At 44.0% G+C, this 24245-nt stretch overlaps 1 protein-coding gene across 4 annotated transcripts in view; it reads left to right on the forward strand.

Annotated features, from left to right (window-relative positions):
* IQGAP2 (IQ motif containing GTPase activating protein 2) overlaps positions 1-24245 on the forward strand; it is a 401604-nt gene that overhangs the window by 305858 nt on the left and 71501 nt on the right. For all 4 annotated transcript variants that reach the window (XM_077462564.1, XM_077462563.1, XM_077462566.1 and 1 more), the window contains 2 exons: positions 9616-9706; positions 14317-14484. In XM_077462564.1, coding sequence (XP_077318690.1) covers positions 9616-9706; positions 14317-14484 — 259 coding nt within the window. The remainder of the gene's footprint in view (positions 1-9615; positions 9707-14316; positions 14485-24245) is intronic.

Genomic DNA, 24245 nt, shown 5'->3' on the forward strand with positions numbered 1-24245 from the left:
TTCTCAATTCATAGATTAGCTTTATTTGCAATGCACAAAGCATCATGACAACTTTTTATTTTACTTAAATCACATGTACGCTCATTATAAAGTTTTACATTGGAACTGTTTAATTTGAAAAGCCATAAAGACCAGGCTGAGTCATAATACTGGGGAACTGAAAGCAGGTAAATATTTAATTGCACAATGATGGCTCATTCCAATGTCCTTAATATATAGGTCAAAGTTTACCTAATGCGTTCATTAAAGTGGTTATAAACTACATATGCATCCGTTCTCAAATACATGCACCATTTTATAGCTTGTTCTGTAAGAATCTAAAGTGCTGTATTTTTACCTCCAGTTTTTTCATCTCTAAGGTAGGCCACACACGGGTCAAATCTCTACCGACCAAGCCAAGATTCGAACCGTGTATGGGCGGCCTGAATGTACCAAGTTGATCAATCAACGGTGGTACAACCAGCGTGCTGTGTTTTTACCTGTGATTTTTCGCTAGCAGCTGCTATAGCCACTAGCAATAATCACTGACTTTTTCAGGTGGGGACAGCTTCTACTTCCCACCCCCGCCAGGAGCAGACAATTGTCTGGCAGAAGGGATTCTCGCATCATGGTCTGTGTTGATGGGGAATTGAGGGAATTTCTTGCAGGAAAAAATGTGCTGCTCCGTGTATTGCCAGCCTAAGCCTCACAGCTCTCTTAAAATTTCCGGTTCACGGGTAGGACTCAAGAGGTGGAGTCATAACATTACTAGCCCCACCTCTCAGCTGTACACTCGCACACTAGCGCCGGCTTAGCAGTGCACACGGTGCTGGAAGTGAGCGCACACATCACTCCCTGCTGGGAGGTGGGGCCAGTGATATCTTGACTCTTCCGCCCACTGCGCATAAGTGAAAATCCTGAGGTAGACATACAGCGCTTTGGATTTTTACGGAACAAACTATAAAATGGTGCATGTCTTTGGGAACTGCATATGAGGTTTACAACCACTTAAAACTAAACACACCTTTACTTCATGTGCGACGTGAAAGACCTCTGTGCAGCTTCATGCACGGATGTCTTTTGAAGTCGCACCTGAAATTGGCAAAAGTAGCGCAGGAACTACCTTTCCAAATTGGTGCGGCACCTCAAAGTTTGCGTCGCACCGTTTGGGACGGTGGCATTGCCGGCAAAAGGGTGCGACTTGTCATGCGATTTGACCTTTCTAATTGCATGACAAAGTGCTTCAATGTGAACGAGGGCTTAAAGGAACCTAGTCGCTATGGTTGAGCCTAGTACACAAAGGAAGTTTTTTTTCCGTTCAACCCAGTGGAGGTTGCAGTACTAACTATGCGGTGTTAGTACAGTAATCTTCCCTGCTGTGCTATTGTGTTTTGACAGGGGGACTACCTCCCAGCCATGACACATCGGTTAGCACTTGCAGCAAACAGATGTCAATCAGCTGCTGGTTTTTCAGCATGCTCGTTCGACAGAAGCCAGTCTTGAGAACAGCTTCTGTTGGACAAGAAGCTGTACACATGGGCTGAATATTGGCAGGTAACTGCCAGACTGACCATTTTCCTCTGATTTTGGACCTTGTGTACCTAGCTTTGCTTCTGTACTTGAGCTATGTTTCTTTGTTTTTGTACAATAGCTGCAGAGTGAATTGTGGTGGTCACCTCCTGTTTGATATTAGTGGGTCAATTTTAACTTCTCTGGTCTATGTAGGGTAAAGTTTATGGGAAACTGTTTGCATTTTTTTTTATTTGAATGGAGTAGGGAAGAATTAGAATACCTGTCAGGTTTTTATTGCTGTCTGTGCCTCATTAGGGATATTCAACCTCTCCTATTGTCCTTTTTACTGGTATCATTGAAAGGGAAGGTAAAAAGTAAAAATACTAAATCTGAGATTGAACAGTAAAGTCTCGTACACACGATCGGATTGTTGGCCATAAAAGCCAAGTCAGACTTTTGTCCGAAGGACGTTGGCCAGGAACTTGTATTGCATACAAATGGTACACAATTGTTGGCCAACAAATAAACGTAGTGACGTACTACAAGGAATGTCAGATCTTCAGCACCACCCTTTGGGCACCTTCTGCTAATGTCCTGTTTGAGAATTGATTCTAAGCATGCGGGTTTGTACTTTGAAGTCTGTCACTTTTGTGTGACGGACTTGTGTACACGATAGAAAAATCTGACAACAGACCGTAGTCCGCCAAAAATTTACTAGCCTGCCATCCAACATTTGTTGGCGGAAAGTTGGCCAACAATTGTCTGATGGAGTGTACTAACGGTCAGATTTTAGGCCAACAGTCTGTCATCACACAATTCCCTGCCAAAAATCCAATCCTGTGTATAAGGCTTAAGACATCGCAAATCTTCCAATCGGGACACTAGATCTGGTAACCCTGGTGGCAACCAGGGATTTCCTCCTACTTCCTGTTTTGGCTATTGGACATGGAGTGAAGGGAAATCTCAGTAGAACACACCAAAAAATCGATAGGGCTACTAAACCTCCCTCTATCCAAAGGAATAACAGTTTTGCCTTTAATTCCACTTTAGCTAAACACAGCCATAATGGAGTTGATGTGGAGTTTATTTGGGCAAATGGAGTTGAGCTTGGGACATGCTAATGATTGTGGTCTCTAAAGGATCTGAACATACAAAAAGTAGGCAGGAATTGGGGCTAGGGGGAGTCATTGATCGGAAATAATATCGGATTTGAGAACCGTGAATTCTGAGCAGAACAGGTAGTGCTTAGAATTAAATGTAGTGTTATAACCCGAGTACGCTGTCCACTGCTGTAAACATTTTTATTAGAGAATGAGAATATCAAGACACAGACAATTGTACGAATGAATATATGTATGCATACAATACACAAGTAACCACAAAAGCTATGATGACCAGTAATACAAACGTATAGTTGGGTAGGCTAGAAGATTATGGTTATAGAGAAAAATAGGTTGGTAGCCTATAAGCAATGTACCGATATATTGGAGATATTTAAACCACTGCTTTCTGTACCTTTTCAGAGTGACTGTCATTATGATCATGCCAGTCACCTCATTGGCTCTTTCACACTTGCGTTGCATTTTAAAACAGCCTAAAAGCACATTAATGCGCACTTAGGATGTGTTTTACAGGAATTCATGTTTCGTCAGTCAACACTTCTCAAACGCCCCATGTGTTTTTTTTTTTTAACAAGGCTAAAATGGGAAATGATCACGTTTGACGCTTTGCAACCACACTGCAAGTGCCATAGGTGCATTTACTGTGCGTTAGCCACTTCCAGACTGCCTGCCATACATATACTGCGGCAAGGCGGTTCTATTGTGCGAAATCACGTACCTGTACATGATTTTGTTAATAGCCACTGGGAGGGCGCACGCCTCTGGAGCCGAAATTGCGCGCTGATTGGCCACAGGGGGAGCCAATTAGCGGGTCCGGCGGACATGATGTCCGCCAGCCACCTGCGATTGCTCCCCACAGAGACAGAACTGTTTGCCTATGTAAACAAGCAGACTGTCAGGCATGGACACTGTGATCTAGTGTTTCTGCTAATCAGGAACACTGATCAGTGTCCATGCAGTGAGCCCACTCCCCCCCACACAGTAAGAAAGCACAATTGGGGAATACATTTAACCCTTTGATCGCCCCTGATGTTAACCCCTTCCCTGCCAGTGTCATTTATACAGTGTCAGTGCATATTTTTAGCACTGATCACTGTAATAATGTCACTGGTTCCCAAAAAAGTTTCAGCTAGGTGTCCGATCTGTTCGCCGCAGTCCTGCTAAAAATCACTGATTGCTGCCATTACAAGTATAAAATGAATAAATAAATAAAAATGCCATAAATGTATGCCCTATTTTGTACACACTATTAATTTTGTGCAAACCAATCAATGTACACTACAAAAATATGTAGCAGAATACGTATTGGCCTAAATTGATGAAGAAATTATATATATATATATATATATATATATATATATATATATATATATATATATATATATATATATCACCAAAAGAAAGCTCTATTTGTGGGGAAAAAGGGGCATCAATTTTATTTCGGTACTGTTAAAGTAACAAAATGCCGTATCGCAAAAAAAATGGCCTGGTCATTAAGGGGGCAAAACCTTCTGGGGTTGAAGTGGGTGCGTTGTGGTGCGTTTTCAATAGAAGTGAATAGGGACAGTTGTAAAGCATTGCCTGCCAAACTCTGCAGCACTATTTTTGCCTCTCAGTAACGGGAAGTAACGCTACATTGTGACCACCTCCATCTGCTCCTTATTATAACAATTCTGTGTCTGATTGATAGGTGTTCGGGAAGCATTAAAAACATGACCCAACTGCCTATTTTCTATGCATGTGTGAAAAAGTGCTAAAAGAAGAGCACAATTACTTTCTGGCAACCCTGCGTGTTAAAACTCTGCCGTGTTGTAATCTTCTACTGCTGCAGCTATCCATTACTTGAATATCCAATAATGGGTTTATCGAATATTGGCTCCCCCCTACATGCACTGTGATTGACAGGGTTTGTGATCCTAATGACAGGGTCACTTTAATGTAAACATAGCAGTAACTAAGAGTAACTACACTGGAGTTTTCCTCTAAAGTAGACCATTTTGAGTGGAGAAGGAATAGGATGTGAGAGTTTTATGGCCATCTGTGTCTTCATGAGTGAGATTTTCTTCACTTCCTTTCTAGCAGTGTTTCAGATGGGAAAGAAGAAAAATCTCTCCCCTCTGTGGGAACCAGACAACTTTTCACATGATTGAAAGTGCATGATTTTCCCCACTTTTGGGAACATTTCTCCCTATTGTGTGATCACTGAGAAGAAATGAGCAAAATCTCTCCAATGTAGACCCAAAGAACAAGAGAAGTATCTTTTGTTTAGTAGGGTGGAGAAAGGTTAGATCTTCTAGGATTGTTAGGATTCTATTGCAGAGACACAAAGCGAGAACAAATTTTTCCAATGGGATGGCTAACACGGGTTTTAACCCTTAAACAAAGAAAAAAACTGAAGTTAAACTTTAAATCTATATTTAGGTCACTTATTTGTAATGAATTTCCATTGTATTACTAGCACATTCTAGGCAACATAATAACATAAATGGGTCATTTAGTATATTTTAATGTAGATTTGTGCTTTGATATTCGCTTTGTGCATTGTCTTTCTGTGTGATGTGTAAATCACAAATTAGTCACGATATTTTGTCTCGGTATGTTTCTTTTTTTTATGTTGCTGTTTACAGATAATAAGTGCTTTTTCCTGGCTCTGGAAAGCCTCCAGCAACACTTTACAGACTGCCAGCAATAAAGTACCCAGTTCTCTGTGTGTCCAATTATTCCACTATTAACAAGCTTGGAAACAAAAAGGACATTTGTTAGCATGTAAAGACAGAAACCAAAATGAGATTTGACAATGTGGATGATAACATTTTAATAACTGCCTAGTCCTTTATACAGAAAATGTACACACATAGTGTAATACAAAATTGTCAATTATGCACAATAAAAGCAGTTTCAACTATTTATTGTACAACTGTTGTAAAAATGCTCCTCAGAATATTTGCCAAAATAGCTGGCTGGATGGAGAGGTGGGGGGGGGGGGGGGGGGGTCTTCAGGGACTCAACTACACATCATGGGGAACCCAAGATCTCTCCGTGGTACCTGGCAGTGTTAACTGTATAGATTTATTTTTTTCTAACACCCTAGAGAATAAAATGGTGGACTTTTTGTCACACCGTATTTGTGCAGCGGTCTTACAAGCACACTTTTTTGGGAAAATCTACTTTTTTTTTTTTTTAATTTAAAATAGTTAGCCCAATTTTAGATTAGAAAAAGATAATGTTACGCCACGTAAGTTGATACCCAACATGTTACGCTTCAAAAGTTAGAGGAGGTCTAGGGCTAGAATTATTGCTCTCATTCTTGAACACCGTTTTCATATGCGGGCGCTACTCACGTATGCTCGGCGGGATGGGGCATATTTTAAAAATATTATATATTTTTTTTCTTATTCTACCTTTTTTTTTTTTTTTTTTTTAAACTGTTCTTTTAAAAAAAAAAAAAGTGTCACTTTTATTCCTACTGCAAGGAATGTAAACATCCCGGGTAATAGAAAAAAACATGTCAGGACCTCTTAAATATGAGATCTGGGGTCAAAAAGAATTCAGATCTCATATTTACACCAAAATGCAATAATAAAAAAAAATGTGTGCAAAGAAATAAATGTTGCTTTAAGAGCTATGGGCGGAAGTGACGTTTTGACGTCGATTCCGCCCTGCAATGGTGTGGAGCCGGGTGGGGGCCATCTTCCCCTCACTCGGCTCCATACTACAGAGATTAGAGGATGCGGTCACCTCCGCCGGCGGCTCCGGTAAGCGGCAACGGACACTGGAGCGCAGCGGGAGATGGGGGGCCTTCTCCCGTCGCAGATAAAAGCGTTTTTGTTGCAAATCCACCACAGAGATCACTTTTATCTGAAAGCAGACCGCCCGCTGAAGAAGAGGATACCGAGGTTATGGCAGCTAGCTGCGGTCATACCAACGATCTTCCTCTTCAAAGTGCCGTCGTATAGCGATGGCGGACAGTCTGTAAGTGGTTAATTGCACACCAAGTGAGTGATTGGCTACCATGCACAACTGTACCAGATTCCAATGTTAGTAAATCGGCTTCTAAATTCAAGTTATTAATTTAGGCCTTGACAAGAAGCCCAGGTTCACATTGATGCAATTTGGCATGTGACATGTCAAATCACATGCCAAATCGGCAGCTATTGCCGGCAATGGGCCCATCCGAATCAGTGCGACTTGGACGCTGCAACGATTCCCAAAATTCGTTCTACTTTTGGCGACTTGGGGTGTGATTTCAATAGACATCTGTGCAGGAACCCGCACAGATGTCTCTGAAATTGCCACCAAAATCAGACTGACATGCGGGTATGAAATTGTGCGAGTTCAGCTGAACTCGCACAATTTCAATTCTGCAGCATTGTGAATCTAAGCTAAAGCCTGGAAGCTGATTGGGTTCTATGCACAGCTGCACCAAAGTGCACTCTCCAGTTTTAGTAAATCTCCCATATGGTACACTGTTACCATGCATCTCTGCACATGATAGCATGCTGCATTGGGGTGCCATTGATGGCACTGGCGCGCATCTGCGAAAGGGATGCACATGTTTTGGGAAATTGTGCCAGCTCATCCATATATTATATTTTATATATATATATATATATATATATATAATCTCTATCTCAATATATATATATATATATATATATATATATATATATATGTATACCGTTTACAGTTTGGTCCATATATATTTGGACAAGGGCACAGTTTTTGTTTTTTTCAGTTATTTACCAGAACATATTCAAGCTACAGTTATATAATGGCTATGGGCTGACAGTGCACACTCTCAGGTTTAATTTGAGGGTATGTACATCCAAATCAGAGGAAGGATTTATGAATTACAGCTCTTAAAGAGGAAGTAAAGGCAAAAAAAAATAAAACTATAAAACACACCCTGTAAGGCAAAGGCATAATGAGCTAGTATGCATAGCATACTAGCTCATTATGAATAACTTACCTGAGAACGAAGCCCCCGAAGCGTTCCTCCGTCTTCCTCTTCGTCGCTGCCATGTATCCCGGAGTGACTGCCGGGTCTCGATGACATCGCGCATGCGCACGGGAGCCGACACTCGCGGCATATTAATCTAGGCTTACCTGTAGGTCAAAGTGGTTTGTAAGGGTTTACAACCACTTTAAGAATAGCCACCCCCTTTTTCAAGGGACCAAAGTAATTGGACAATTTATTCAAAAGCTGTTTCATGGCCAGGTGTGGGCTACGCCTTCGTTATTTCTTCATCAATTAAGCAGGTAAAAGGTCTGGAGTTGATTCTAAGGCCCCTTTCGTACTGGGGAGGTTTTCAGGCGCCACAGCGCTAAAAATAGCGCCTGAAAAAAACGACCCCTTTCACTCCAGTTTGAAAGCTGGAGGGCTTTCACACTGGAGCGGTGCGCTATCAGGACCTTGAAAAAAGTTCCTAAACCGTTCCTACCCATTGAAAATTAATGGGGCAGCGCGGGTATACCACTGGCGGTTTTAACCCTTTTTCGGCCGCTAGCGGGGATTAAAGAAATACTTTACACTGTAGCTTATTTGCAGAACTACAAACTCCAGACATTTTTATTAGCTTTTAACTGAGCAGACATTGCAATTTTTTTTTTATTATTATTAATCTAACTACAGATAAAAAACAAAGGGGGTCTGTGACTAGTGATGATCCTGATGACTTCTAGACTGCAGGCTGTGCCTTAATGACCTCTCTAATAGGTCCCCCTCCCACCCGATAGCCACAGTTTACCACTGGGCATTGTAACCCCTTGGAAGTCTTTTTACATAAAAGGTGAGGTTGAAAAAAGACACAAGTCCAAGTCCAACCTATGCGGGTTGAGTGCAGGGTGGCACTTAATTCTTGGCTTCCTTGATTTGCTGCCCTCAGTAAACACCACGTTTACTAAAACTGATGCATTTGGTGAGAGCACGGAAAACATTACTGTCAGCTGTGATCAATCTACCCTGTTCAGGGTCTGGCTTGCATGTGACAGAGCATACTTTCCCCAGATCAAGTATGCAGATAATAAATTCTGTCTGTCTTTTCCAGCTTTCCTGATTTACATACTTGTTCTAGCAGCTAGCATTTTCTGGAGATCAGTAATGACACTCTCAATATATTTCCCATGACAGGTTTACTTTAGACAATCAAACCCTACAATAGTGTCGCACTGCAGAATGTGGAATCTTAATTTTTCTTCTGCATTCTCTATAATGTAATATGAACAACTGTAAATGTCCAAGTGAGAGAGTTAGTGCTATTGTGGCCATGACAAACGGGCGGATCCAATAAATTTAGCTTGGACAACCAATACCCACCTTAAAGTGGAGCGCCACCCAAAAGGGGCTGCTCCGCTTGTTTGCTTCCTCCCCACTCTGCTGCCACATTTGGCACATTTTCGGGGTGGGGGGGGGGGGGGAGCGGGTACCTGTTTTTGACAGGTACCATCCACACTTCAGAGAGACCTCACCATGGCAAGGTCCCCTGGACGTTCGGCCCCCTCCTCCTTCCACCTCTGTTGGGCCATTCAGAAAGCGCTTCGCGCCTGCACAGCAGGGAACTAGCTGTGAAGCCACAAGGCTTCACTGCCGGTTCCTTTTACAAGGAATGGCGGGGGCAGCACACAAGCCGAAAAATCGGCTGGGGTGCCAACATCGCTGGATCCCTGAACAGGTAAGTGTCCTAACATTAAAAGTCAGCAGCTACAGTATTTGTAGCTGCTGACTTTTAATTTTTGATAGGGGGGGGCTGGAGCGCCGCATAGGCGAGAGCGTGACACTATTTTAACATTTGTCACAAGTAAATGGAGTTGGACCTTTTTTTTAATTGGACATACAGTTCCCAGATAGAAGCTTATGAGTGGTTTGAACTCCCTCCCCCTACCATTATTTAAAAACTGAAATATAGGATTATTGTGGTCTGATCCATTTATTTAATGTCATGGTATCATAATTGTGTATCAGAATTTGTGATCTTTACAATTTTTTATTTTTTATTTTTTTCAGGATTCCAAAGATGAATCAGCCGCTCTCTGGGTAGATGAAATACAGAAGGGAGTCATTGATGCCAATCAGGACACACAAGATGCACTTAGAGGTATGTAAACTCAATGCTGCTGAATTCTGAGTCTACTCTTTCAGTATCCTAATAAATAGGAGTTGCTGTAATACGTTTTATCTAGTACAGCATAGTGCTCATCCCCCTCCCCCTCCCACAATGCCCAACGGGTGGCTACTTCACATTTGAAAATATACAGTAACGATGTAATTGTATTATCCTTTTCAGATCTATACAGCTTTGCCCAGAAAATTGTTGCAATTACAAATGTTTAGGCATTCTCATGTTTATTTCTTTAGTTTTTATTGGTATGACACAAAAAGGGGAGAAACAAAAAGGAAAATCTGACGCTTTCCACGCAAAACTCCAAAAATGGACTGGACAAAACTTTTGTCTCCTTCTCATAATTGTAAGAAAGAATTGCATTCCAAGTTTGTGATGCTATTGTAATTTCTAAATAAACTCACCTGTATCAACTAACAGGTGCTGACAATGTTGAAATGACATTGGCACCAAGTTAAATTGGTGAAAGATTGTATCTATATATCGACCAGTTCAACCACATCTGGAAGTGGCAGCAGAGGAGTCTTTTTATTTATTTATTTTTTTCAAGCAATTATTGGAGAAATTTTCCTGTGGAACATGTGAATACCGATCTTAGTGCAAGATTCTGATCCAGTGTGCTACAATGTCCATAAATACATGCTTCAGGTTATATGCTCATTACACTTCTCCATCTGGTAAACGCATTATTATCCTGGTGGTCGGGCATGTTTCTTCACTCTACAAAGCATATGTGAAGTCACTGTGGTGTCTTTATCAGGACCCTTATTTGGATTGCTTTTTTTGCTTTCTATAAACACCATTTTCTCATCTTTGCTAATGAACACTCTCATGGCATTGTCACTATTTGAAATTGATGATTAATGGATATGGACTTATAGATGTGGTTGAACTGGTCGAATATTTAAACCAATATTTCACAAGAAAAGAAATGAGGCCTTCAAAGAAAACAATGCATCCCCTACAGTAAAACATGGTGGAGGTTCACTGATGTTTTGGGGGTTGCTTTGCTGCCTCAGGCACTGGATGTATTGACCGTGCGCATGGCATTATGAAATCTGAAGACTACTAAAGAATTCTGGGGTGCATTGTAGGACCCAGTGTCAGAGAGTTGGGTGTCCGTCAGAGGTCATAGCAGGATAATGACCCAAAGCACGTCAGAAATCGCCCAGAAGTGGTTTAAGACAAAGCACTGGAGAGTACTGAACTGGCCAGCAATGAATCCAGATGTAATTCCCATAGAGCGTCTGTGGAGAGATCTTAAAACAATTGGGAAAAGGAATCCTTCCAATCTGAGAGACCTAGAGCAGTTGACAAAAGAGTGGTCCAAAATTCCAATAGGAAGGTGTAAAACGCATTGATGGGTAAAGAAAGCAATTGATTTCAGTTATTTTTTTCCAAGTGGTGTGCTACCAAAATATTAAGTTTTAAGGTGCCAGTAATTTTGTCCATTCCATCTTTGAAGTTTTGCGTGGAATGTGTCGGTTTTGGCATTTTGTTTCTGCACTTTTTTGTGTCCTACCAATACAAACAAAAGAAATAAACATGAGAAACATTTCTAATTGCAACAATTTTCTGGGTGAAGTGGTGCATTATCTGACAGAAATGCATGGGTGCCAATATTTTTGGCCACGACTGTGTGTGTGTGTGTGTGTGTGTGTGTATAGCTTAAACATATATTTATCACAGCAGATGCTGAATGGGGTATGACCACATGTTAACACAAAAAAAAAAAAAAATCTAAATGTCCTCCTTGCACACTGCTCTACAACCATTCTAGCAAATGGTTGGACATAAACAGGGCTTCTTGGTTAACATACATTTCAATGCATGTTTAAGCCGGCTAACTGCATTAAAGTATTCCCTCTCTGGCCAGTCCCTACTCTACTCTGCAACATGCAAGTGCTTCAGTGGATATAGTGCTAATATGGGGCAAATTTGTGTGTGTGTGTATATGTATGTATGTATGTATATATATATATATATATATATGTGTGTGTGTGTGTGTGTATATATATATATATATATATATATATATATATATATATATATATATATATATATATATATATATATATATATATATATATATATATACATACATACATTTCTATTATATAATTCTGAATGGACCCTCTGCACACTGTTCTGCGCTCTTTCTAGCAAACTTTGCACAAAAACAGGGATTTTTTTTGTTCACATTCATTGCAATATGTTTTTGAGCAGGCCAACTACATCAATGTAATCCCTAGCCAATTCCTACTCTGCTCTGCGAAATTCAAATTCTCCAGTGGATATAGTGGCAAATACTTGCACTATGCAAAAGAAAAAAAAGATACCTGTGCTCATATCCAAATTGTGATATATATATATATACCACATGTTAACAACAAAAATTCCAAATGGACCCTCTTTCACACTGTGCAAGTAGTCCTATTCATGTCAATTGGGATGCACCAGCTGCACAGCTGTGTGGGTGCGGGTCCCCAAATATAGACAGTGTGCACTTCGGGGACCTGCACCCTCACAGATGTCAAATTGGGAGGCCCATCTGTGTCCATGCAGCAACTGCATCACAAATTTCATGAGTGGGTTTGCCTGCACAGGGATGCATGGAACACACATAAATACCCATAGAGGCATACGCTTAAAGCATTTCTAAACACAAATTTTTGTCTTTTAATTAAAATAAGCATTCTATACTTACCTGCTCCCCAAACATCCTTTTCTGCGGTCCACCACTGGGGCTGTTCGCTTCTCCTCTTCTGTGTTGGCCCCCATAGCAAACCACAGTGTGGGCTTACTCCCAAGTTGGGCTGTGTGCATCCATAGACACACACATAGTGGCCCGGCCCCGCTCCCCACTCCTTCCTCACAGGATTTAATTGACAGCAGCAGGAGCCAATGTCAGAGAAAAGATGCAACCGTGCAGAGCACTTGGTCAATCGAGGACTCATGGAAGAGTTTGGGGGAAAAAAAAGCAAGTTGTAAAACATGTTTTACCTTAATGCAGGGAAGGCCTATTCCTTTTTATACCAACACTTGGACTGGGAGCAAAAGAACAACTGCTAACAACCAGCCAGGTTCTGTTGCAGTTCACATGTGTTGACAGGGAACATTGACCCCATCAGGGGTTCTTCTGCTTCTTGTCTAATCAGCAGGCTTTCCTATAGTTTGCCATTCTATTGAGAGTCCTGTGCCTGACTATTCTGCTTGGCAGAAATACTGGGATCATCAGACTAGCCTTTTATATATACAAATCCTTTAACCAGTAAAACCATTAACATTTATCCTTCAATCAAGCATTTATTCAGACAAAAGCATTTTGTCATGCATTTCCTAAAGTGTGACAGAGCTCAACATAAAGAATCGCAAAGCCCATTCACACCTAAACGCTGTGTCATTTGTCACGTGCAAAAGTACATGAGCTTTTTTTCAGACAGAATTGTGCATTTATACCATAGACACATGGACTACATTAAGAACATTTGAAAATATGCAAAACAAGTGCTTTTTTGTGTGTTTTTGCACCTAAGAACTGGTTTAGTAGATACAAGGATTACTGCAACATGTGATCTCGTAGATGATGCTAAAATTTGAAATCGCATTAAAAAAAAACACATGCATTACAGATAAAATGTGTCGGGGGGGGGGGGGGGGAGTTTCAGAATTGTCTGAATATGAATATGCCCAAGTGTAATAGGAAGCTAATGCATTTGCCTAAAGTTCAACTTTAAAGTGGTTGTAAACCTTGCACATGAAATATGAACAAAGCATCTATAGTATGTACTTGTCTCAATCCAGAGCACAAAGTGTAATTTCTGTCTGCTGCTTCATTCCTCTGCTATCTGCATGAATCCCTTTTGAAAAGTCTTCCTGACACAAAGAGAAAAAAAGATGACCGAGGAGGGAGCTCCAGCTGATTGACAGCCTCAGCTCTGTTCCTTTGTGAAGGGTTGTCGGTCCCTTCCCTCCAATCAGCTCTTGGAGCTCTCCTTACTGAGCACTACAAAGTGTAACTTCAGCTCTCCTCCCCCTTTTTTCTGAACTCTCACACAAGCTTGAAAAAAAGCTGGGCTTTGAAGGGATCCCGAGAAGAGAAGACTGCAGATAAACAGATACGACTCATGTAGTGGGATTTGTGCATCAGCTGAGGCCGGTCACTTCACTGGGTATGTGTAAGCATTTACAACCACTTTAAATGTAACTGGAGTGATGCAAGTCACTCCACAAATGAAGAATGAACGGTTATAATATGGAATTATATGGAGCGCAAAGCAATGATTGTTTTCTTATCGCATAAAACCTCAAAGTAACTAAATATGCAGGGGTTAGTTGGTTAAGTCAATAAAATATTTGCTTTGATTTGCTAGTATGTTTGGAATAACAATAGGTGGAATCTAATGGTGCCTCCTGTTTTCACATGCAAGTGTTTTTGGACTACAACTATCCGTACTGTCTGCATTCTCTGTATTTTTCTCCAGTTCATATCAATTCTTTACAGTATTCTGTTCAGTTTGTGTATATTGGCAGTATATAACTTACAGACTCTTATAACAATATGTATTTGTGTCTTGCATGTTTAGTGGCAGCTGGTGTGGCAGAAATTAACCTGGCTCTGGAGAAAGAGGAAGCACCACATACCCTTCAAGCATTGCAGTCGTCTAAGGCAGGATTAAAGGGGATCGTTCCAGAGTGTGCAGAGGCTTATCATAAGGATCTTTCAGAGTCCAAAAAAAATAAGACCAGCGAAGGTAACCCCAATACATAGTTACATAGCCAGGTTGAAAAAAGTCCATCCAGTTCAACCAAAAAAATAAATAAATCATACAATCCCATATACACAATTCTTCACCCACAGTTGATCCCGAGGAAGGCAAAAAACCCCAACAAAGCTTGATCCAGCAGGGGAAAACAAATCCTTCCTGATACCCGAGAGGCAATTGGATTTTCCCTGGATCAACTTTACCTAGAAATGTCAGTACTCAGTTATAGTGATGGACGAACGTTTCGCCCGGCGGTCGTTTCGCGGCGAATTTCCGACATTCGCGGTCCGCACGTTCGAACGCCTTTTTCCGTCGTTCGCCGCGGCGGACTTACGTGTTTAATGTATACAAGAACTTTAACCTTTGGTGACACGTTTATCATGTGATACAGGACAGCCAATTGAGACATGACAGCACATGGACACTTGGACATTCCCCCTAACCTATAAATACACCCGATCCGGTGGCCATTTTACATTCTTTCTTCTGTTACGATAGGGACAGGTTCCTGTGTGGAGTAGGGAGAGATAAACCACTAGCTATTTGGTACACAAAAGTTCTTTTCAGGACTGGTATAGGTGTTAGGTGTTGATAGGTTTGCTGTGCTGCTGATTCTTGCAGCAGCCTGAGTGTCTTTTGTTAGTTTAGAGAAAGGGAAAGGACGGTGTATGCTACAGGGACAGCCAGATTAGTCTTTCATCATCATCATCATCATCATCATCATTAGCTGTTACTATCAAGGTCCACAAAAGAGCTGTTCCAGTAACCACTAATCGTTCTCTTTTTTTGCCAATTTGTATAGGGACAGGAAGGAAGCAGTGTTGTCAGGCAGTGAGGGTAATTTTAAAGACTTGCTGTTATTATTAGTTCCACAAAGGTTCTTTTCAGGACTGGTATCAGTGGTACAGTAATAGGCTTGTACATGTATAATATTCTTTCTTCCAAATATAGAAAGGATATTATACTTGACTGCTGCCCTTCTGCTGCAGTCTGCTAAACATTCACAACTCACTTGTTCCACAAAAGTTCTTATAAGGACTGGTAACTTGGTATAGGGTGCTACGGTACATAGGCTTGAGTGCGGTACAGTCTGCTGTTCTGTAAGGACCGCTATCGGTCCACAATAGATAGGGTTGACGTGCACCACTGCTGACCGCTGCCCTATACTGCAGCAGTCCTTCAGCGGTATAGGGACTGACGTACAGTCTGCTAATCACTAACACACAACCTGCTTGTTCCACAAAAGTTCTTATAAGGACTGGTAACTTGGTATAGGGTGCTACGGTACATAGGCTTGAGTGCGGTACAGTCTGCTGTTCTGTAAGGACCGCTATCGGTCCACAATAGATAGGGTTGACGTGCACCACTGCTGACCGCTGCCCTATACTGCAGCAGTCCTTCAGCGGTATAGGGACTGACGTACAGTCTGCTAATCACTAACACACAACCTGCTTGTTCCACAAAAGTTCTTATAAGGACTGGTAACTTGGTATAGGGTGCTACGGTACATAGGCTTGAGTGCGGTACAGTCTGCTGTTCTGTAAGGACCGCTATCGGTCCACAATAGATAGGGTTGACGTGCACCACTGCTGACCGCTGCCCTATACTGCAGCAGTCCTTCAGCGGTATAGGGACTGACGTACAGTCTGCTAATCACTAACACACAACCTGCTTGTTCCACAAAAGTTCTTATAAGGACTGGTAACTTGGTATAGGGTGCTACGGTACATAGGCTTGAGTGCGGTACAGTCTGCTGTTCTGTAAGGACCGCTATCGGTCCACAATAGATAGGGTTGACGTGCACCACTGCTGACCGCTGCCCTATACTGCAGCAGTCCTTCAGCGGTATAGGGACTGACGTACAGTCTGCTAAACACTAATACACAACCTGCTTGGTCCACAAAAGTTCTTATAAGGACTGGTAACTTGGTATAGGGTGCTACGGTACATAGGCTTGAGTGCGGTACAGTCTGCTGTTCTGTAAGGACCGCTATCGGTCCACAATAGATAGGGTTGACGTGCACCACTGCTGACTGCTGCCCTATACTGCAGCAGTCCTTCATCGGTATAGGGACTAAGAGTTTTGTCACAGGGTCATTTAAAAAATGACAGGCAGAGGAAGAGGCAGGCCCTTCCGCAGGGGTGGTAGGGGTAGGGCAGGAGCAACAGGCTTGAGCCAAAGTGGGAAGTTGCAGAAGGTGCGTTCAATTACTTTAAAGGATGCACCAGACTTGGTTGAGTGGCTCGCTCAGCCTTACTCTTCTGCACCCTCCTCATCCTCTCGATCTGCACCCTCTTCTTCACTCTCTGCTATGTGCACCCCCAAAGACACTACCACCAACAACACGACCACCACCACCACATACCTTCCGCTTGAGTCACTGGAATTATTTTCCGATCCATATCAAGAGGACATTTCTGATGCGCAGCCACTCTTGGTATTGGATCAGGAAGAGGAGGTAGCAACAAGCGCTACTCAGCAGTCTGACGACAGTACCCAGATCAGCCCAAGGAGGAGGTTGGTCCCCGGTGTTGCTGCCTACTCCGAGATCTCTACTTATAGCGGTGGGGAAGGTGACGTTGATGATGACGTGTCTAGTGATGTCACGTGGGTGCCCACAAGAGAGGAAGAGGAGGGGAGTTCAGAGGGAGATATGGACCAGCAGATAGGGAGGAGAAGCAGGAATAACTTACATTGCACAGGAGGGACAAAGCAGACTGCAAATGTATCAGGAGCGAGTCATCGACCATGTACGGTCACATCTGGCGCTCCCAGGACACCGGCACATGGCTCCGCAGTGTGGGCTTTTTTTAACGTGTCCGCTGCTGACAATAGCGTTGCCATCTGCAATCTTTGCAGTCAACGCGTTAGTCGCGGTAAGCCCAATACTCACCTAGGGACGACCGCCTTAAGAAGGCACATGAGCAGCCATCACCGAGCCCAGTGGGAGCAACGGAACACACAAAGCCACACTGCAGGCTCTCACCGTCCAGCCTCGTCTTCTACTTCTCCTTCTCCTCTCTCCTCACAATTGTCCTCCACTCCACCTTCCATCACGCCAAGCTCACATTTTTCTGCAAAAAGGCAGGCTTCCGTGGGCCTAATGTTTGAGCGTAAAAAAATGATGACGCCGGATAACCCTCTTGCCCAACGGTTGGCGGCTGGCTTGTCAGAACTCATAGCCCGCCAACTACTGCCATATAAACTGGTGGACTCGGAGGCCTTTCGCAAATTTGTGGCCATTGGAACACCACAATGGAAGGTCCCAGGAAGGAAGTATTTCTCAGAGAAGGGCATCCCAGAGCTATATGGCCATGTTCAGCGGCAAGTGAATGTATCTCTGGCACACAGTGTCGGTGCCAAGATACATCTGACCACAGACACGTGGTCTAGCAAACACGGGCAGGGAAGGTATATCAGTTTTACTGCCCACTGGGTGAACCTTCTGACGGCCGTCAAGCATGTAACCCGTGGCACCCGTGTAGATTTGGTTTTACCGCCACGGATTGCATGCAGGCCTGACTCTTCTTCTCCTCCTCCTACTCCATCCTCCTCCCTCTCCTCCTCAGCTGCCTCCTCCTTTTCCGCTGCTAGCGTCTCTTCCGCTGCACCGCCCAAGCTCCCCAGAACCTATTCCACATGCCAGGTGAGACGTTGCCATGCCGTGCTGCGTCTGTTGTGCCTGGAAGCAAAGAGCCACACTGGCCCGGCACTCCTTTCAGCTTTGCGTTCACAGGCAGATGAGTGGCTAACACCGCTCAATTTGACAGTTGGTAAAGTGGTGTGTGACAACGGTGCCAATCTGCTTAGCGCATTGAAACAGGGCAAAATCACGCACGTGCCGTGCATGGCACACGTCTTAAACTTGGTCGTGCAGCGATTCCTTGTCAAATACCCTGGGGTCCAGGACATCTTGCGGCAGGCAAGGAAAATCTCGGCCCATTTCAGAAGATCTTACACGGCCATGGCTCGCCTTGCTGACATTCAGCGGCGACACCATCTGCCGGTCAGACGTCTTATTTGCGATTGCCCGACGCGATGGAACTCAACCTTCTATATGCTTGATAGGCTGCTCCAGCAGAAACGTGCAGTTAACGTCTACCTGTATGAACTCTGCGAAAGAAACGGTTCTGGGGAGCTGGGTTTTTTTTCACCGCGCCAGTGGCTGCTCATGCGCGACACATGCAGACTTCTGCGGCCATTTGAGGAGATCACCAAACTGGTCAGTCGCAGCCATGGCGCCATCAGTGACATGGTACCTTATGCCTTCTTTCTGGAGCGTGCATTGCGTCGTGTCATTGATCAGGCTGTGGAGGAGCAGGAGCGGGAAGATGAGGAAGTCGCAATGCTGGATGAATTCCCAGGGGGGGCTACTCTATCTGAGACAAGTCAACAACAGGAGTCTGATGAGGAGTCAGAGGAGGATGGTGCCGGGGCGGATGAGCAGGAGCAAGAAGAGCATGCTTTAAACCTTTCTGGGATCCCTGTTGTGCGAGGATGGGGAGAGGAGAATGAAGAGGACGACATTATCCTGGATGATGAGCAGGAGCCAGGCCACCACACCGCTTCCACTTTAGTGCAAATGGGGGCCTTCATGCTCCAGTGTTTTAATAGGGACCCCCGTATAAAAAGCATGAGGGTCAAGGACCAGTACTGGGTGGCAACGTACTTAGACCCCCGGTACAAACACAAAATGGCGGAAATGTTACCGCCGTCGCAGAGGGCTGTCAGAATGCAGCACTTCCAGGCCTTGCTTCGAGAAATGCTGCATTCTGCTTTTGCGTGCGCTGGCAGAGGAGCAATTCCCACTCCCAGAGAAGGATTTGCGGGTACCAATCCAACAGCGCCTGCAAGAAGAGGCCGGTTTGAAGATGTGTTGGTGACTTCGGATATGAGGTCATTCTTTCAGCCGACCCATCGACAGGTGTCATCCGGATCCAGCATCAGGGAACGCCTAGACCGTCAGGTGTCCGACTACATTGGGTTAACGGCCGATGTGGACGCTCTGAGGAGTGATGAACCCCTAGACTACTGGGTGGGCAGGCTTGACCTCTGGCCAGAGCTTGCCCAATTTGCAATCGAACTGTTGGCTTGCCCCTCATCCAGTGTCCTGTCCGAAAGGACGTTCAGCGCAGCAGGGGGGATTGTGACCGATAAGCGTACTCGCCTAGCTCACGACAGTGTTAACTACCTCACATTTCTAAAAATGAATGAGGCATGGATCTCGGAGGAATTCAACACATGTGACCAGTAGACCATGTATATGTCTATAAACTATTTTTTTAATCAAGCACACAGACCTTCTTAATTCATTTGGCTCACTTCCTTGACCCAAAAAAGCACACCGTACTATATGCCCCTACCCTCCTCTTTGAAGAGGTTGAGCGGTGTCATATTTCTACTGGGGCTGCTTATGATATCCCTGTGCTGTGCTGACTTCCTCCTGGGGGTTCTTATTATGAAGGGATCACACTATCCCTGTGCTGTGCTGACTTCCTCCTGGGGGTTCTTATTATGAGGGGATCACACCATCCCTGTGCTGTGCTGACTTCCTCCTGGGGCTGCTTACGGTGCTGCTGTCAGTGCTGTATGTCACGGTGCTGCTGTCAGCGCTGTATGTCACGGTGCTGCTGTCAGCGCTGTATGTCACGGTGCTGCTGTCAGCGCTGTATGTCACGGTGCTGCTGTCAGCGCTGTATGTCACGGTGCTGCTGTCAGCGCTGTATGTCACGGTGCTGCTGTCAGCGCTGTATGTCACGGTGCTGCTGTCAGTGCTCTGTATTACGGTGCTGCTGTCAGATGCCTCTATCACGGTGCATGTGTCATTCCGGTATGTCACGCTGCTGGTGATCATCTCCTGCACCCTCTTCTTTGCCTACCCTGGTCCCTGACCTTCCCTCTCCTCCATTGCCTTCATTAGCTCCATAGTCCTGAATTGTTAGAACAATTTCCCAAATAAAATAAAAATGCTTGTAGTTATCGATCCCAAATTCACCTCATACATGTATTATGTCATTGTCCAGATGGTGGGACTACGTTTTACCCCCTAATAATTACCACGTGGCCGCAAATTCGACATGAAGGTTTGCAAAGTTCGCCTCCCATTGAAGTCAATGGGGCCCGCGGCGAACGTTCGGTTTCGCGAACGTTTGGGTCCGTTCGCATTTCGCTTTCGCGAAACGTCCCGTCGGAAGTTCGTCCATCACTACTCAGTTATATTATGTACATTTAGGAAATAATCCAGGCCTTTTTTTAAAGTAATCTACTGCGCTTACCAGAACTACCTCTGTAGGAAGGCCATTCCACATTTTCACAGCTCTTACTGTGAAGAAATCTTTCTGTATTTGGAGATGAAATCTTTTTTCCTCTATTTGTAAAATAGTGCCCCCTTGTCATCTGTGATGACCTTAAAGCAAATAACTCAACACCAAGTTCAGTATATGGACCACTTATGTATTTTTTGCTCATATCCCCCTTAATCTTCTCTTCTTTATCGTACATCATGGGACACAGAGCACCATAGTAATCACTATGTGGGTATATAGGCATCTTCAAGTGATGGACACTGGTATACCCAAAACAGGAAGTTCACTCCCTATATAACCCCTCCTCCTTCCAGGAGTACCTCGTTTTTTTTTTGCTAGTGTCTAAGGTGTTGGTCATGAGTGATGTGATGTGCACTGAAGAGCTCCAAAGCTGGAGGGATCCTTGCTGGATTTAAACAGCCTCCATAGACTGGATCCATCCAAAGTGCCACTGAGGCCAAGGTGGATGGTACCCAGGCCTCGTATACAAAGCACAGGGTTTTGCCTGTAATGCCTCTTTGTAGGGCTGGACCCCAGGACCCAGAACTTTGCTACATTACCTAAAGTTTTTCCTGAGGGGTGCTATACAGGTCCAAGGGAGTGGAGCCCCTATAATAGGGACCCAGTCCTTGACGGTTTGCTAGCGCAGCACGCCGTGATGGGTGAAGTTTGAGTCTGTTACAGCATTATCCTGCAGCGAGGAAAAGGAAAGGGAAGAAGCCCAAGAACTGTAAAAAGTCCACCTATGCCTTTTCCTTCCATATGTAAAATGCTGTCATGCCTTAAGTCTCCACTAGAGGGAATAAATGCATACCTTGGTACGTTGCTTCTCGGTTAGCTCAGAAGTAACAGCTAAACAGCATGTGTGTGGTCTCAGCAAGGCAGGGGGGATTCTGCATCCAGAACATTTCCCCCTGGTGCAAGGGAGGTACAACACTAGCTTGTATTCCCCTTCCTCTCTCCCCCCCAGCGGTGGGTTTCATAGGCTTGACACACTCCTGTGTCCTGACACAGGACACAGGAGCGCTGGTGGCACGTAAGGCTGCACAGGCATTTTCAGTACAGGAAATAACATTTACATACAGCACTAAAGCTGAACTTTATTAGCTGCATTTTCTTTTGATAGGCTATTTGCTCAGTGAGTTGTGCATTTTTACTTAGTGCCTCTGCTTTTTGTGCTCAGCACTATGGCTCCCAAAAAAGACACCCACTCCACACTGTTATCCTCTTCTGAAATACAATTGATGGTGCAGCTGCTTCTCACATTTCAGCCCATGTATACGTGACTGAAGATGCGTTTTTCCTCTGCCCTACAGGGCCTAGAAGGAAGATTAGTGGCTTTATCGCATCCCTATCCAAAAGGATAGGAAGCGTGTTAGATCCCCCTCCCCCACCTCAGACCCCTTACCAAGAGAGCAGTGGGTAGAGGATTTGGTGTTACCATCGGGAGGAAAGGCAAACCGATTACTCAATCTGAGAGCTTGCTGGTACAATCTCTTATGGAGTTGGTTCATGCCTCTTTCAAGTTACCCCTAACGGAGTCAACTGAAAGTTCTGTTTCTACTTTAGGTTCCTTAAAACCTTCACAGCCTTTTCATGCATTTCCTGTACATGCATTACTTAAAAAGCTTATTTATACTGAATGGGATCACCCGGATAAGCATTTTCTCCCTCAAAGAGATTTACAACACTCTATCCCATGGAGGAGAAATTCACCATAAAATGGAATGTACCAGCAGTTGGGCGCTGCGAATTCCAGTGTGAATAATAGTCTAACTTGACTGTAGACAATGCACAAATGCTTAAAGATCCAACAGATAAAAGGTTGGAATTTATGTTAAAATCCTTATTCCTTGGCGGGCCATTACTCGGCCTTCAGATGCTGCAATAGGCATCTGTCAGTCCCCGAAGGACCAGTTTAGACAGGCCCTTAAGGAGGTCCCTGCATAACAGGCCCAAGATTTGGCTGAACTTCCAAGGCCACTATGTTTTGCTATAGACATGAAGACTCTATTCACCAGGCGTCCTGTCTTGTGCTAGTACACATGCGTAGGACCCTGTGGTTAAAAGATTGGTCTGCCGAAGCACTTTGCAAAAGGCTTCTGACTAGTTTCCCGTTTCATGGGAATCGACTATTTGGGGATGATTTGGACATCCAGAAGATTTCTAGTGGGACGAGTACTCTCTTGCCAGTCAAAAGAAAATATAAATGTCCTTCATTTACCTGTGCCAGGGGCATCCGCCTCTAGGCAGTGGTGACGGCCTCCACTGTCAGACTCTAGAGGAAAAGGTCAGGCCCAGGCACAGAAGACCTGAGGCTGGAAATCTGCAAAACAGAATTCTAAAGCCTCATTATGAAGAGTCGCCCCTCTAGAGAAGTCTGGCAAGAGGAAATCGGGACAGATGGGTCATCTCTAGGATAAAAGTAGAATTTCGGCAGTTTTCCACCGTCTCGTTTTCCGAGATCAAACGTTCCCAAAGATCGAGGGAAAAGGCAATCTTTATTTCGGCATTAGACCGATTACTGGCTCAGGGGGTGATCATACAGATCCCCACAGAAGAGCAAGGTTTAGGGTTTTATTCAAACCTCTTTACGGTACCAAAACCGAATGGTGGTGTCAGACCTATTCTAGTTCTAAAGAATCTAAAGCCTGAAAATCCGCTCCTTTCGCTTGGAGTCGATCAGGTCAGTAGTTTCTATCCTACAAGGAACAGAACTTCTGGCGTCTATCGACATCAGGGATACATATCTGCATGTCCCTATATTTCCCACCTACCAAAGGTTTCTGCGGTTCAAAGTAGAACAGCAGCACTTTCAGTTTATAGCCTTGCCCTTTGGGCTAGCTACAGCACCCGGGTGTTTACAAAAGTTCTGGCCCCACCTCTAGCCAGGTTGGGGGCACAGGGTATAACAGTCTTGGTGTACGTAGACGATCTGTTGCTAATAGACCAGTCGGTGGCTCGTTTGGAGAAAAGTGTGCATATTACAACCAGATACCTGAAAAAACTGTGTTGAATTCTCAAATTACAGAAGTTTTCCTTAAAAATCGCTAGAAAGGCTGGAGTAAGTGGGTCTGAGCATAGACACAGCCCAGATGAAGGCGTTCTTGTCTTGGGCAAGATCAACGCTATAAGAGAGCTGGTGCAGATGGTCAGATTGAAAAGGGAATCCTTCATTTGCCTATGCATGAGGTTGTTAGGATGGTGGCTTCATTCGAAGCAGTTCCCTATGCCCAGTTCCATTCGGGACTGTTGCAAAACAGTATCCTGTCTGCTTGGAACAAAACGGTTCAAGCTCTAGATTTGCCAATGCGGCTGTCCCCAAAGGTGGTCCAGAGCCTCAGTTGGTGCTCCGTATCCAGAAATCTGCAGAAGGAAAAAAAAAACCTTTGTGCCAGTTACTGGAAAGTGGTAACGACAGATGCCAACCTTTCAGGTTAGGG

This window comes from Lithobates pipiens, unplaced genomic scaffold (genome assembly GCF_037356315.1).
Source record: "Lithobates pipiens isolate NorthernLeopardFrog02 unplaced genomic scaffold, aLitPip1_a1.2 Scaffold_3, whole genome shotgun sequence".
NCBI classification, from domain to species: Eukaryota; Metazoa; Chordata; class Amphibia; order Anura; family Ranidae; genus Lithobates; species Lithobates pipiens.